Source organism: Hippocampus guttulatus, chromosome 3 (assembly GCF_054856545.1).
Source record: "Hippocampus guttulatus isolate MCC_2025c chromosome 3, RoL_Hgut_1.0, whole genome shotgun sequence".
Lineage (NCBI taxonomy): Eukaryota > Metazoa > Chordata > Actinopteri > Syngnathiformes > Syngnathidae > Hippocampus > Hippocampus guttulatus.
The window spans coordinates 18,432,467-18,448,545 of NC_141263.1; the positions used below are offsets into that span (position 1 = coordinate 18,432,467).

General features: G+C 42.6%; 1 protein-coding gene across 2 annotated transcripts in view; it reads left to right on the forward strand.

The window, feature by feature from the left end:
* Positions 1–1,007: 1,007 nt before the first annotated feature.
* ush2a (Usher syndrome 2A (autosomal recessive, mild)) overlaps positions 1,008–16,079 on the forward strand; it is a 154,739-nt gene continuing 139,667 nt past the window's right edge. The window contains exons 1-5 of one of the 2 annotated variants that reach the window (XM_086107236.1): positions 1,008–1,519; positions 2,514–2,728; positions 3,936–4,166; positions 5,803–5,971; positions 13,851–13,986. In XM_086107236.1, coding sequence (XP_085963362.1) covers positions 1,010–1,519; positions 2,514–2,728; positions 3,936–4,166; positions 5,803–5,971; positions 13,851–13,986 — 1,261 coding nt within the window. In that variant the 5' untranslated portion in view covers positions 1,008–1,009. The remainder of the gene's footprint in view (positions 1,520–2,513; positions 2,729–3,935; positions 4,167–5,802; positions 5,972–13,850; positions 13,987–16,079) is intronic. The other variant, XM_086107237.1, reaches the window with a different exon arrangement.

Genomic DNA, 16,079 nt, shown 5'->3' on the forward strand with positions numbered 1-16,079 from the left:
TGGAGCGTCTGCATGTGTCTCGCTTGTTGTGAATGAGATTGCTCCGTAAGAGACGACGACGAGGAGGAGGAGGCGAACCCAGATAACTTCGACATTGTCTTGCGGGATTTATTTTCCCTTCACAAAACCAGAAGTTGAGCCAAAGGAACGATGTATTGCGAGTCGAATAGAGGACTATTGTTTTCCCTGTCTGATCGTGTGATAGGTGTTTATGACTGCACCTGGTGGTAGTTAAATTGCCCGAACTACGTCGAATCAACAAGTCGGATTTTTATGGTTTCAAAACAACTTGTGAACGAATTGTGCAGCGGGAGTCAACAGCAACAGGTGAGCCACGAACGGTACCCCGCTTTTGCTTATTTGTGACAAATTTGTGACCGCACACCGCAACAGATAGCGACCGTTATTAGATACACTGTGTCCATCCTCTCTAAGGCACATTATTGTGAGCGGCTCCAAATAATTCAACACTTGAGCCTGACTGCTCCGTTGGCCTCCCTTTGTGTGAGTGTGCGTGTGTCAAAATGTGAAATTGAAGCTGATAAGCATTGCAATGAAGAGAGATTTTGACATAAGCCCCAATTTCCAGCAAACCAATGCGAAAAAAAAGCCGCTGCGTTGTATCAGAACCTGGAGGCCAGATGCCAGGAGGAAACGGGGCATGTTTAATTCAATGGGGAATGAAGAAAAGGGGGGGAGTGATGTAGCGGTATCAGTTGAGCCGGGCCTCCATCAAGCTGTACATGATAGTGTTGGCTTTGGCCAGGGAATAGCCTGCATGGCATTTCACTTGCCTCAGATTTGTCTCATTTTGGATTTTGGTCTGACCATATCTCTCTGCCGCTCTCTCTCCTTCCACAGGTTGTGAAATCCTAGCTATCATGCGAAGGCTTTGGTTGTGGTCGCTGTGTGCGGGGGACACAGGCAGTGTAACCGAAACCTAAGCTTTGCACCTTCACCCTTGGGGGCATTGGCAAAAAAAAAAAAAAAAGTGTGTAAGTCGCCCACCATGACACCATGCCAGTCATCACTTATTCAAGAACTGTTGGGAGGCTTCCAAGGCATCTCCAAATTCCGGAACATCCCACTGGCCTCAGGAATGTTCCATAAAGTCACATCTCCCATTTTAGAACCTCAGATTCAACCATCTTTTGGGGTCACAGGAGGCCACAAACATGGCAGCACAGCAAAGAGCGGAATGCTACAACTGAAGAAAACATGGAGCACGACAATGAGTAAGACACTGGGAAGACAAGATCAATTATGGATCGACTGCAACTGCGAAGTTGGAAAAGTTGAGGAAGAAGCTGCTAGGATTTCATTAATTGGAGTCGCAAGAGAAAATGAACTCCAACAGGACAAAAACAAGAGCAGGATCCATGAATATCCTGTGAAAAACAAGACGGAAGAACATGTTAAGAGTGACTATAAATTCATGTTGGTGATAAGGTGGCAACCTATTTTCGTCTACATATGGGTCCTCTTCATCGGTCTGTGTCCAAAATCTGCTTCATCACAGGTAAGAAAACCTTCAAGCTTGTTTGTCAATTATGTCATTCTAATATACAAAATATAAATACAGGATCCCTATGTTGTATTACAATAAACACATGCGGGTGCACATCAATGCTTTAACTTGTCTAAATTTGAGCATGTTTAATGGTAGTTCAACACTGAGCCATTTCACAGCCAGAGGCCGATTATTTAAGACTCCGATTTGTATTTATCTATTTTACCTTGACTGGTTGCTAGCTAATTGCAAGGCACATCTAAACAACCAGTGACACCTATTTTCACACGTACGGACAATTTTGAGTCTTCAATTCACCTAACATGCATGATTTTGGAATGTGAGAGCATCCGTAGTACCTGGATAAAATCTTTGTCAGCATAGTGTGTACATGAAATCCACAGAAGGGCCTAAGGAAACATTTAATTCTGACTGAAAGCTGTCAAGTTGGAAACTTATGACATCTGTATCAAAACGTAGCAATGGAAGGTTGGAATTTTCTACTAGTGAACATGTAGAAAAACAATATACCATAATGCCACACAGCAATGGTGACTTCCTCTGGCAATAGAAAATAGCCATTACTAGGGGACATGAGGTATTTGTATTTCCTGGTTATTCCTTATTTTTTTCGGTACCAGCTGCAGTTTTAAAACTTTGAGTATTCTATGAAGTTCATATTCAGTAATGTCATTGACATTCAACAAAACATCCTGTTTTTCACAAATATCACAATTTGTGTTGAAAGCAGCACTTGGTACAGCTGTTGTATAATTTCTAATTTTCATGTTCTTCTCCAACACATTTTCAGTGCATGTGAGCAATGGTTTGGATGAGTTGTATATACATTAGTTAACGTGCAGGCCGTTAAATTGTGTGGTGCTCAACGAGATTGTCATTATTGTACCCGAGAGTGTCGGGTTACTGCTGATAAGAATAAGTACGTGAGGTCTAGATGAAATGGGAACGGTCACACTTGTTCAATCCTCTGTCGTTATTACAGGGACATTTCCCTCCAATGGAGAACATTGCTGCCTTCAAACCCGTGTCCAATTCTCCAGCTCGTTCTACCTGTGGGGTTCCGGATCGGAGCTTCTACTGCCAGACTGCTTCCTCACAGGCTGAGCTTCTAATGTGTCATCAGGCCTCTTGCGACCAAGAGTGTCCCTTTAGGTCCTCTACGCCACCTTATGCACCACTGCTACTGCCTGCATACAGGTAATCAGATGTTTAAGATGGTACCGGTAAGTGCTATTTTATGCTTCATAGTGCGTCACATATTTTCAATGGAAGACGGGTCTGGACTGCAGGCAGACCAGTCTAGTACGAGGCCACGCTGTTGTAACGCGTGCAGGATGTGGTTTGACATTGCCTTGCTGAAATAAGCAGCGGCATGAAAAAGACGGTGCTTAGAAGGCAGCACGTTTCTTCTGAACCTGTATGTACCTTTCAGCATTAATCTTACCTTCACAGATATGAAAGTTACCAATGCTATTGGCACTAACAAAGCCTCATATCATCACAGATGCTGGCTTTTTAACTTTGTGTCCAGAACAGTTTGGGTGTTTCTTTTCCTCTTTGGCATGGAGGACACAACATCTACAATTTTTAAAAACATTTCAAAATGGGGACTCATCAGACCACAGAACATTTTCCACATTGCTTTAGTCCATCTTAGATGAGCTCGGGCCCAGAAAAGCCGGCGGAGTTTCTGGGTGTTGTAGATAAACGGCTTTTGCGTTACAGAGTAGAATTTTAAGTTATACTTACGGATGTGGTGCCGAACCGTATTGACTGACATTGGTTTTATGAAGTGTTCCTGAGCCCATTTGGTCATGTCCTTTACACATTGGTGGCAGTTTTTGAGGCAGTGCCGCCTGAGAGATCAAAGGTCACGGGCATTCAATCTTAGTTTTCAGCCTTGCCACTTAGATGCAGTGATTTCTCCAGATTCTCTGAACCATTTGATGATATTGTGGACCGAAGGTGATGAAATCCCTAAATTTCTTGGAATTATAGCTCGAGGAACATTGTCCTTAAACTATTTTTTCCAGGCATTTATTCGCAACATCTGTGCATGTGAATGACTGAGCTTTTATAACCAAACAGGGCATCCACCAGTTAGTTCCCAGTTAGTCTGTTCACCTGTGGGATATTCCAACCGAGTGTTTGATGAGCATTCCTTTCAGTCTTTTTGTCACCTGCCCCATCTTTTTCGGAACATGTTGTAGCTGTAAAAATAACTGTTTATCAGCTTGAACATGACGTGTCTTGTCTTTGTGGTCTATTCAATTATATATACATTGAACGTGATTTACAAATTATTGTATTCTGCTTTTATTTATGTTCAACACAATGTCCCAACTTCAAGGGATTTATTACCTTTGTTCATAACACAATATTGAACATCTTCCCATCTCACCAGGGGTGCTTGCATCACTGAAGACTCAAAAGACACCCGTCCTATCCTCCATCAGACATCAGAGTTCAACAGTTTGACCACCTCTATGTCAAGTGGAGATTCAGCTGTTCCCAGTAGTATTATGTTTCCTCAAGGCCAGCTGGCATGTCTGCTCTCTCCCCCTTCTCAAAAGCTGGGAGCTTCAGGATCCCTCACCCTGGCCTTATGGATTAAACCAAGCTCTCTTGGAGAGATGTGAGTCTGTTGTCTTTTTTTAGTTGTGTTGTTTTCTGTGGTTTAAAATGTTAAAACCGTAAATCTGAATGAACTACAACGTCAAAATTGAGAGGGAGGCAAAGGGCACGGTGCATATGAACTTGCCTCTGAAGTATACATTTTCTGTATCCATTGTAACCCTTAGCTTCTGGTTAAAAAAAAAAGCTAATTTTGATTGATTGCTTTTGATATAAATGCACTTGTCTGAAGCAGGAGGATATTTTAAAGTAAGACTTAAAGTGATGTAATTGTTGTGTTTGATGCGGTCACCATACAGATGTTGTAGACCGCGATTCATGATCATGTCCTACTTGCGTTAAATGTTGTTGGTGCAAAGTTCAACTAGGTTTTCAATCAAGCACACATGCACACAAGAGTCACACGTATGCAGTAAAGGGCATCCTTACCTGCCCCCTTTTAATAGAGTGACACTGAAGGCTGATTGTTGAAGCTCTTGGTCTTTTATATTGGAGCTTATCATAGGTGACTACACTGTCATGCACACTCCCAATTTTTAAGTGGGGACACCGATGCAGATATCTCATTCGTGGTTCGTGCCGACTCTTTGTTTGTGAACTTGTCTTCCTTGGACATTCAGATGACAGGCAAGTTGTATTGGCCTGCTGAACATGACACCTGTACCTGGCTTTCTCTCGCTTTCCCTCTCTCGCTTTCTGATGTTGTCTTCAGCCGACTGTCTTTTGTAGTCGACGCAGCCATGGCCCCATCAAAGAATCCAGATGAAAAGAGGTCTCCATCCTCACCTTCATCCATCTCCTTTTTGTCTCTCGATCGCTGTGATTTCAAATCCTCCCACTCATCTGGATGTACAGAACCAGCCACCTGTTCTTACGAATTAGAGTTTTTACAATGCCTAAAAGAGTTGATATGAAATATACTGTCGCATAAGAGGCTTCCAGACATCTTATTTAGAAAACATGCATAGCTTATCTTTGGTTGCTTTGAATGTCTTGCGCCATCACTTTTGGAACAAGTGCTGAGGTTTCATGAAGTGTGACGTCATGCACGGAAATGCTTTCTGTGACTTTATGGTGTTTTGACAAATACATTATGACCTGTATAACATCATCTGCTGGCAGTTGCCAATGCCCCGACTTCCCAACTTCTGAATCAATCTGTCTTTTAGCAGGGATGAAAAAGGAACAAAACATCCCTTTGACAAAGTAATTTTGACTTTATTTCCTGTGCTTCTTTTCTTACGTAGACCTGGACGTGCAGACGTTCGACCCAGATGCTCTTGTCTCATTCATCCATCAGTGATTTATATGGAGGGCGTCCCTGGGTTCATAAAAGCCAGGATTTCCCATAAAATGTCACTGATGGTGGTTAATATGACACGAGGAGGGTGTTCGCCCCTGCAAGTCCGCAACCCGCGTAGCACCAGAAACCTAGCACTCGTGTAAAATATTAATATTACATGTATAAATGTCAAAATGAGAGACTGCATCTAGTGGTGCCCAACTCAACTTGAGTTTTTAGATTCAACTCTTGATGCTGAGAAACCTCTTTCGCGATCCGCCTTTTTCCTCCGACTGAAATGTTCAACCCTGTGTTATTTCTGATTGATGATTGCATTTTTGTTTTTCCTTCTCAGGATGCTACTGGAGAAAAACTCCAGGGACCAGTTAATCTTTTCAGTGACGGTGTCGGAACGGGTTGTCAATATGCAGTACACTCAGTCCAGAAGTTCAACTCCTCTGACCGTCAGCTTCAGAACAGAGGGACGACTTGTGATGGAAAAGTGGACACACATTGCTTTACAGGTAACAGAACATGCCCACACACACGCAGAGACATTCAGAAACTCATCCAAAGAGAATACATTTTTTGTCCTTTTCAAAAATGTTTGACTTTCCATATCAGTTGATTTGTTTTGGTAAAAATACAGCGGTTTTGTCCATATTTACTTGAATAATGTGGCATTGTTTTGGAATGCAGTTAATTTAATGCATACAGCATTTTTAGTACCGTAAATGTGTGTGAATGGAGATATAATATTATTTGCAAAGTCACTAGCTTTATGAAAACTGTATTGCCACTGAGTTGAGTTTGGTTCTTGAATTACGAGTTGACCTAATTCTTATCAACTACCAGACTGTGCTGTTTTTTTTAATGGTGAATCGCGGTCTAGGTCCGAACAAGTCAAGGTTTCAAGCGGACCAGTTTTCTTTTGCTGTTAAATAAAGAATGTGCCTTGCCACGCCATCGGGGTTTTTTTTCCCCTCATATCGACCACTATCACAGTGTACTCGAGTATATTCATTACTATTGTAGCACTAGTTTGGGGGAATACTTTAAAAATGCTGAAAGTTCATGTCACGATCCGATATTGGAACCTGAAAGCTGAAGTGTGAAATATTGTATCAAGGCTAGCAGCAAATAATCTGTGGCTTTCTTAGAATTCAGCACGTACAAATCCAACTATGGATGTTTGCTCACCAAGAGATAAACTGATTATATTGATTGTGATAAATTGACTTGAATTGTAAAATAGAGTGCACTTCTTGGCTGCAACCAGGAGAGGCGCTGTGGATAAAACCTCACACAATCTTGTCCAACTTTTTTTTTGCTAGGAAAGAGGTCAAGCAATATAATACAGTCGTTGTCTAAAACATAACGATGAGGATTTCTTTAAATACGGTCAAGAGGATGCAATGATTAGAAATATCAAAGGCATCTTTTTCCAAGAACAAATACAGTCTTTATTTAGCGACAAGCCTTCTCAAATGGCACCTGTGAAGGGCTGAGCATTTTGAGGCTGTAAATGACTCACAGTGTGTTAGTGCTTGGTTGAAGAGTATCGTTTTACAAATTGCTCTGCTGAACAATCCCCTTCTTTCAACATCTCTGAATAAGATCAATGCTGCTGAGGGAGAAATCATGTTCTGATACTTGTTACTTTTGGTTTTCATGCTTTTGGCTAACAAAATGTCATTTGAGCAATTTTTTTTTCTTTAGTTTTTTTTAATGGACATTTTGTAAGTATTGTAAGTGGGTCTAAACATAAAGTTTGGTCAAGATAAAAGGTGAGATTATGGTTTAGCCATTTTCAGGCACATTCCTTCCTTTCGGACATGAGAATATCGCCCGTGTTTATTTTCGTACATGCAGGCCATCAGGTTGCTGTGTGTCTTCAGTGTGCATGTGTAATGAACATATCTATGGGCTTGTGATAATATAAACCTTGTAGCCAATTTGCAGTGAGCGTGTTTTGTCTTGGAGGTGTTTGGAAATGGTGCACGTGTATTCCTGTGAATCAGGCTGCCTTTTGTTTAATGGTGTGCTGATGTGATCGGCTTTGACCATTCCGAGTAGTCACATAATCATCCTTGACATTCAAACACAATTCGTATACTGCCATTCTCATGCCTGGGCACGCACACACACACACACACACACACACACACACATCCCCTCTTCTACACGCTCACACAGCAACTTGCAGTTCAGTGATAATTTGTAGCTGTGTGTCAGCCGCGATACAGATATTTCCCTTCTGAAGGAGATGGGTAATTTAGAAACATTCCCATACACGCACACACACTAGTCATCTGTCGGTTTTGAAAAGATCAAAACAGCAAAAAAGACAGTCTAAAGGATTACGGGTTTCCAAGTGCCGGGAGCGATACGCACACACGCGCACACACACACAATCATGTGTGCGCACACAGGGCCAGGAGCAAGGTGCTGTAGGGAGGCTGCTGTTCCCAAGGTAGTTGTCTCATCTGATTATGATAACAATGTACAGAGGAGCGGAGGAAAAGGTAGCCAGGAGGGGACTGAGAGAGAAAGAGGCGGGGATTGTAGGAAGAGTAGTCGAGTGATAGTTCACTTCAAAGTCTCTAATCTGTGACTCATTTGAACATCGTAGCAGGATTTTGCAAAGGTAGAGGCACATGTACGTACGTTGAAGTTGAATGCTTCATGCTCCCATATACCATGCAGTGCTTGGAGCAGCCGTTTGAAGGCATATATTGGAAGCCAATATGTTCTGGGACACTGATTTAAGACTCGTTTTCTCATCGGTAAAATGGAATTAGAGAGAATGTGAGGCACTTTATTGCATGGTGGCATTCGTCTGATCTTTTCACATTCTGCTTCTTTCATCACCTCATGTTCAAATTAGTGTGGCCAAAAGTGTCATTCGATGCTTGTTGAACTGATGTCCGTCACACGAGAGCATGTGTCATATGCTGATGTCATCATGCTCATCATGACGCTCTGGACTCCCGAGGTTTTGTGCCAGCGCAGAGCAGTTTTTAACCAACATAGCAGCGGTTTTTGCTTCAAGTTTGACCTCAGAAGACCTGACAACAGTTCTGTTTTGCTACGCATGTGTCCCTTGAGGACTGCCTGGTACTGATGTGCACCATGTTGGTGACTCCTGCTCTAAATTATCCTCAGGTGTGAATCAGTAGTTGTCTCTTTGTGCCCAGCGATTGACTGGCGACCAACCCAGACTCTATACCCAGCTGGATAAAGTGAACTACACTCATGACCCTAGTGAGCAGAAGCGGATTAGAAAAAGGATGGATGGAAGAGAGCCATTTGGGGACAAATAGCTGCAAAGATGTATATGACAGAGCCTAATTTATACAAATAATAGCTCCAATAATTTTTATCGAAATGTATTTTTGCTAAATTCCCTAATCAATAAATGCATTTAATGGGTGAGGTCGCAAGAAAAAATTGACGAGGCACAAACTTAATATTTGACACTTTTGAAATGAAAATTGAAATAGTGTTTCCATTTTTTGTAATAATATAGCTTCTGTATGCCACTCTTTGTTATGCAAGTTCTCAAACAATTTTTGACTCTGGGGAAAAGCCAGAGAACCAGAAGACAACCCACCCATAGTCATTTTAGAGAAGAGCAAATCAGCAGGTTTGATTGTTATTGAAGAGAACTGGGTGGCACGTCATTCCATTGGTGAGCACGTCCGCCTCTCAGGGCTGAGGTCGTGGAATCGAATCCCGCCTTCCTCGGTGGAGTTTGCATGTTCTCCCCGTGCCTGCGTGGGTTTTCTCCGGGTACTCCGGTTTCCTCCCACATTCCAAAAACATCCACTATAGATTCATGGAACACTCTAAATTGTCCCAAGATGTGATTGTGAGTCTGAATGGCTGTTTGTCGATGTGTGCCCTGTGTTTGGCTGCCAACTAGTTCAGGGTGTACCCTGCCTCCTGCCAAAAGACGGCTGGGATAGGCTCCAGCTTGCCCGTGACCCTTGTGACGATAAAGCAATAATCAAGTGTGCTGCCACAAGTTTAAGGTAATGTCTGCATTTCTAATTTCCCATTCTCTTGGAGAAGCAGTGGTTTGTTGACAAGGATAGAGGTCTGTTTCGTGGGTATGACTGACCAGACTGTACTCTGTGCCACCACAAAGAACCCTCAATGTGTCCATCCTCCCTTTTGTGGTTTTAATTTTTTATTTTTTTCCCTCAGAATGGCCCCTCATTGCTTGCTGCATTGAAAGGGGAAAAAGTCTTCTAGACTAATGGTCTTTATTAAAAGGTTGGCATGTCACCTTATATATGCCCTCGATCTCTTTCCCCCCCCCCCTCTCTGCTTCTCTCCCTTTCTCTTTTCGAGCCTCATCTATCTCTTCAAAGACCCCCGCACCCCCGCCCCACCCCACCGCCGACCGCCCCTTCATTGTCTCTTCACCTCCACCCTCTACGTCCTTCCCCCTCTCCCTCTCATTTTCTTTACACTCACACCCTGTTCCTCTCTCTCCCCATCTCCCTGGGGACAATTTTCTTTTCTTAAATAAACTGTCATAGCTAGTGTTAAAATATGGGCCTTACACGAGGCGAGCGCGACGAGGCAAAGGCACGGGGCCCTGGGCTGGTATAAAACATGGATAATATGCTGTGAGAGGTAATTGTATCTTTTAGCACTGAGATGAGTAGAACAAATGTGTCTCTCCCTCGCTTTCTTTTCCTCTTTTTATTTCTTTTGCTCCTCACCTTCGCTTCCTATCTCTGGCCTCGCACGCTGCACACAGCATAATACAATATAGTGAATATTGGCAGTACATCAGACCTGCTAACATTTCATAGTTGGGTGGTGAGAGGGGGGGGGGAGCTTGGAGAGTGAAAAACAAGAAGAGGAAGGACAATAGCGGGGGAGAGAGAGGGTGAGGAAAGTAGAGCAGGAAAGGTGACAATGTGCCTGGAGATTCCAAAGTGAAGACGATCCGATAGTTCACATTGGACATTTAATTGCGCCTCAAGCTTCAGTTTATTATGATTATTTCCATTGTAAAGATCATTCAGTGTTGTGAAAAAATTACACTGTGGTCTTCTCGGCTTCTGCTTATCTGGTCATTTTTGACGCGCAAAGATAGGTGAAAGAGCAGAACCGCGTTCCAATTTGGGCACAGTGTATGATTCAAACACCGAGCTGATTTTTCAACATTTAGGGCCCCATTTTCCAGCCCAGCACAAGTCCAGCATAAATTGCAATCAAATTGTTTGCATGGTGGCGCGTTCTTTCTTTTTGTATTTTCGTTGACCGCCGCTGGATGAAAGGGACCTTTGCACCGTTGTGTCCGTGAAGACAACCTACTTACTTTCTGGCCAATGAAAGCGGATCTACTCATCATTCCCTTTAAATTCATCGCAAGCGAGACACGTACACGGTCTTTGTCAAACGGTGTAGCCTCAATGATCAACAGGTATCCATCTTTCTTTGAATGCGCTCCAAAAAGGTCTCTCGGTATGTGTTTGTTGTTCAGCTTTGCTTTTGTCAACACTTAAATCTTTCTTTTATTAGACCTTTCATTCCAACATCCCTGATTCATTCCTCCCCGTCCCCTCTTTTATCTCACTCGCTTGCTCCTTATTGACAGCTTCCCTGGCTGTGTTAGTATTTGTCCTATCAGTGAGTGGCTTGTCACTCATTCAGTCAGTGGGTAGTACATCCTTGGCGCGGTTGAAGGGAGAGTGAAGAATGTTTGAGGCAGGATGTTGGGAAGGGGAGATTTGATGTTTGACACCAAGGGAAACCACATGCAGTTGTGTGAGAAGAAAACAAAAGTGTCATGTCAAGGGGTACAATTAACCAGTGTGCAACAAAGGGATTTCTCAAATTTGGAAATTCCTTTTCACACAGGTTGGTGGTTTGCTCTATTGTGAAAGTGTTTGCCCACGTGTCTGTTGGCTACGCAGCGAACCTGGCCTGTTTTGTATGTAGTGTTCTCCTTCGCCTCTTATAGCCGGAGCTCACCGCTATCAAGTGAGCTTAGAGGAAACACCGTGGTTCTCTCTCTACTGAGCCACGGCTTGGCAGAAGTGTGAAAATGGTGAAGGGCTTGAGTCAAACTGCTCCTCGACACATCACTAAAAGCTTTCCACTCATGGTTAGCCTTCGCTCGCTTTTACAGAGGCTTAGGTGCTTACCGGGGATATGTTTTTGTATTTATTTATTTATATATACTGTATATATATTTTTAAACCTAAGGATGAGTTCGGCAGCCTTCGAACAATGCATTCTTTAGGAACAAAACTGACATCAATAATCAATAATATAGCAGAAAAAAAAGGGTTGTCTTTTTCTGTTGAAATATTTCTATATGAGACAGAAGATCTCACACACACACACACACACACACACACACACACAGCCAAGCTCAAAATGTGCATCATGTTTCCTCTGGTAAATTCAGTGGATTTGACATTATTTGGAAAGGTACAGACCGGTCTTTACGGTATAGGGTCCCACAGGTGAGTGCATGTCAGAGCATAAACCAAGCATAGAGTCAAAAGGAATTGTCTGTAGACCTCTCAGACAGGATTGTCTCGAGGCTCAAAACTAGCAAAGGCAAAAAACATTTATGCCGCTTTCGAGTTTCCACTGAGTACAGCAGTCGTTTTCATGCATGAATTCAATAGGGCCCGTTTGGCATCAGCCCAAACTGAGAGTGGTTATCACCACTTAAAAAAGTAAAAGAAAAACAAGAAAGACAATTTCTTGCCGTTCTGAAAGAGTTCGAAAATTATTAGGGTAGCAAGGTAAAGGAAAGCAATGCAGCAAAAACAGATGAATTGAGGAAAGTGAAAACTGTCTATGAGAGCGAACAAAGAGGACTTGGCTGTATTTCAGAAGGCCGCGTGGCGGCTAAGAAGGATGAAGCGCTTCACTATTCATTTACATCAGCTCTGACAACCGCCTCACATCTCCCCAAGAGCCACACTGCTCAGGCTTAAAGATTCTTAAAGTGGGCCCTTCTTCTGGTTCCCTCTCTGACTTTCCCTCTCCTCTCCTCCCTCCCGCCCCTTCCTTCTTTTACTCCCATTCTCTCCTGAGCTCTCATGTGCTTGCCAGTCTTCAATCAGCCATCATGAAAGTGTCTGTCTGTGCGTCTTAACCATCCTCTGAGAGGCAGACACTTGTCTGGGACTGCCTTCATCCCCTAAAGGCGTTTTTTTTTTAAACTTGGACTTATTTCCCTCCTCACACCTTTTCAACTTCCTTAAAGAGCTCTGCCTCTCTTTTCCTGCGCGGCAGTTCAGGAAAGGAGAGGCACCGATTGCTGGCAGAAGTTGTGGACAGAGACAGATAACACTTTATTAAAATCCTTTCAAATTTTTCTAAATAAAACAAATGGAACACGTCGTCACATGATACAATGGACAAAGCAAGGAAGTCCAGACCAAATAAAAAATGGAAAAGGGAGGAGGAGGAGTGATGGGGTCTTAAGAATCGCGATTATCAGTATCCACACAGTGTTTCCCAAAAAAACGGATTTGTAGATCGGGCAAAAGGAAAGAGCACGACAGCACACATTAAAGTTTCTCTTATGGAGGTGTCTTTCTTTTTTTTTCTTTTCTTCCCCCCCTCGTGGGTTTGATGTGAAAGAGAGCTGCTGCTGCTTTGACGATGTTGTTGGTTGCACCGTTTTCCATATTCATGCTGCAGATTGAGAGAGAACAGCGGCAAGAGCGCTGAGATTTCTGGTCAAACAGAAAGCTCATTTGCGCTGAAGCAGTTTAGCCCCAGGCTTTCCCTGCTACTGGGGAAATGAGTTGGAAGATTAGTCGTATGTATAATTCACACTCATATACACACACACACACACAAACGCAAAAAATGTGTGTACAATTTTAAAGATTGATGCATTTATGTCTCCTGTTTTGTTTTTTTAAACGCAATGTTACTTTTTAAAATCCAAACTGCGTGAGTTAGAGATGTGTAAGATGTTAGAATTCAACATTTGCCAACAAATATTTGTCAGCATTGCAAATGGCCAACAGTGGTATATTATCAGTGTACAGTACATTCAAACACACACACACACAGTTCACACAATAACACACACTGTAAAAAATAAAGGCTTTGTGTAGTCAGTATTGCTGCATGTGACACCGCCGTGTGATGTGCTCCCCATCTTTGGGAGATCCAGAAAGACCAAACTCGAGATAATTTTCATCTTTTCTAGTCTAGCTGTTTTGGGCAATGCATCACATGATGCAGTTGAATGCATGTTTTTTGTATTCATTGTGCTAGAAAGAACCTAAAAGAAGGTTCACACGAGCCTGTTTTTTTTTTTTTTTGGATGCTGTCGCTGCACAAACGTATGATTTTGAAGACATTCCTGGTGGACAACTTAGATTTGTCACTCTCACGGACTTTCAGGTGCATGACAGACATGTCAGTCTGTTCCTGAATGGGTTGGAGGAGGATGGAACACCTTTTGAGACCCACTCACTGCCCGCCAGATTGGCTGACAGCAATGAGGACAGCACCATGAGGGTGGGACTCAGCTCCAAAGGTAAAGATGACTCAAATATATAACTCTTAATCATGGTTACAAGTTAATTACCTAACCAATTAAAACTTGAAGCCTTTTGTTCATCATTCTGTTACGACGAAGGCTTGTTCCAAAAGTGTGTCGAAAGTTCAGAATTCAAAAGAAACTGAAGGAAGAAATCAACACATCTGCATTCTTAGGATGGAACATTCATTGACAGTTTTTTTTCTGTAGGTGGTTAAAAAACAAACAAAAAAACAAACACCTCAGAGTTTATTTGTTGTTATTTTTATTTGTAAACCTGTCCTGTTCAGCTGAATGGAACAGTTTTGCTGTACAACTGAGTTTGAAATACTCCCACTCTGGCTATGGCGAGCCGGGCTTGCATGCCTCTGAAAGATCCAGACAAGGTGATACCACCCATGCCCTGGCATCCACTGCACTCCCCCCAGCATCATGATTGCCCTGACCAGCCACAGTCAGGGGCACAGAACGGTCCGAGACGTGCGTTTGAAGCGAGACGTCTTACGAGACACTGTTGTCCTTCAGCCGAGACCCCTTAACATTCCCACCCAGCTTCTCAAAATATATACAAATATATGTATTGTAACGCATTTAAAAATTATCCAAATAATGGGGGGGGGGGGGGAATAGCTGGGACGGCCAGAAATAAGAAGGGAGGCCAAGACACCTGGCCTTCTGTCTTGCCCATCCTGGCAGAGCCCTCCCCCCTACTTGTGGCTATATAATGCATTAAAACAGCCGGACCAGAGGCCAGCACTAAATTGCCAAACCCCAGTCCGGCCTCCATATCATCATACCTCACAACAGAGCCTGAATGAGAGAGTCTGAATGTGCCAAATATGCAAAATGAACACATGTACAGTACATATGCCCTGAGTGTGTTCAATAATATGATGTCAATGATGACGCTACCTTTTGGCCCCCCTTCCCTTTGAGCGACACATTTGTGATAGATTGGTGGCGCACGGGAGCCGTGTCTGAGTCAATAGGAGAGACGTTAAGAGAAAAATGATATCCGTTCATCTCCAGAGTGATAAACGAGTGTTTTTCTTCTCGTTTATCAGCCATTGATCCCTGGTTCACTGCGGGTAGCATCTGATAAGTTGAAGATCACATCAGAGGTTGTGATCAATAGAAGTGATTGGCTCTGCACACTGTGTGTGTGTGTGTGTGTTATGTGAGGATGTGCAGCTGATCGTCAAACCCCGGGGGCTGTGTCTAGAATTTTCATCAGAGAATTGATTGTGTGAATGCTGATCGGATGTATTGATTAACAACGATGTCTGTTGTTGGAAGAATTCTTTGTCTGATGAGGAACAAGAAACATGCGTCGAAACGATCACATGTAAAATTTATGTTCAAGGCCTCCAGAAAAAAATATATACAGTATATATAAGATATAAAATTAAAAACGATTCTGTTAATGCACACTTTCAGTTTAACAAAACAATAGATTTTTCAGAGTCAACACATGCTCTTCAGAGTCAACACAAACTCTCTCTCTTTCTCTCTCTCTCTCTCTCTGTCTCCCCCCCCCCCCCCCTCCCAGGTAGTACTACACCTACATGGGAATTGGGAGGAATATGTCATCAGAAAACTATGTGACACCTATGTGGGAGGTTTTTTTTTTTCCATACAATGTACACATTCTTTCATATGTGGCTATTAATCGGATATGTTTGTGATGCATCTGCAGTATGAACGCTCATTTACACACTTCCAACCTATGTCATTAAAAGTTCAACATTTTCTCAGTGCGGGCAGAGGGAAGAGTGCTCGGTAGACTACTGACATTGTCTTTGAATCTACAAAGTTCTTGTGAGTTCTGATTTTAACATTTGTGTTTCATTTAATCCTGAATTATGAAGTGGACATTTGTGGTGATATAGGTAATCCAGCCACGCAGGCACTTATTCACTTATTACATGATGTCATCTTCTGTAGTTGTCTCCATTTATACTTGTTCAAGTTTGTCATAATGAACCAGGTATGAAACTGAAAAGGGCAAGAGTACAATATGGTGCAAACCCCAAAACAAAATGCATACAAATCACAAAAAAATGTGCATCGTTGCTGGTATCTGCTTTCAA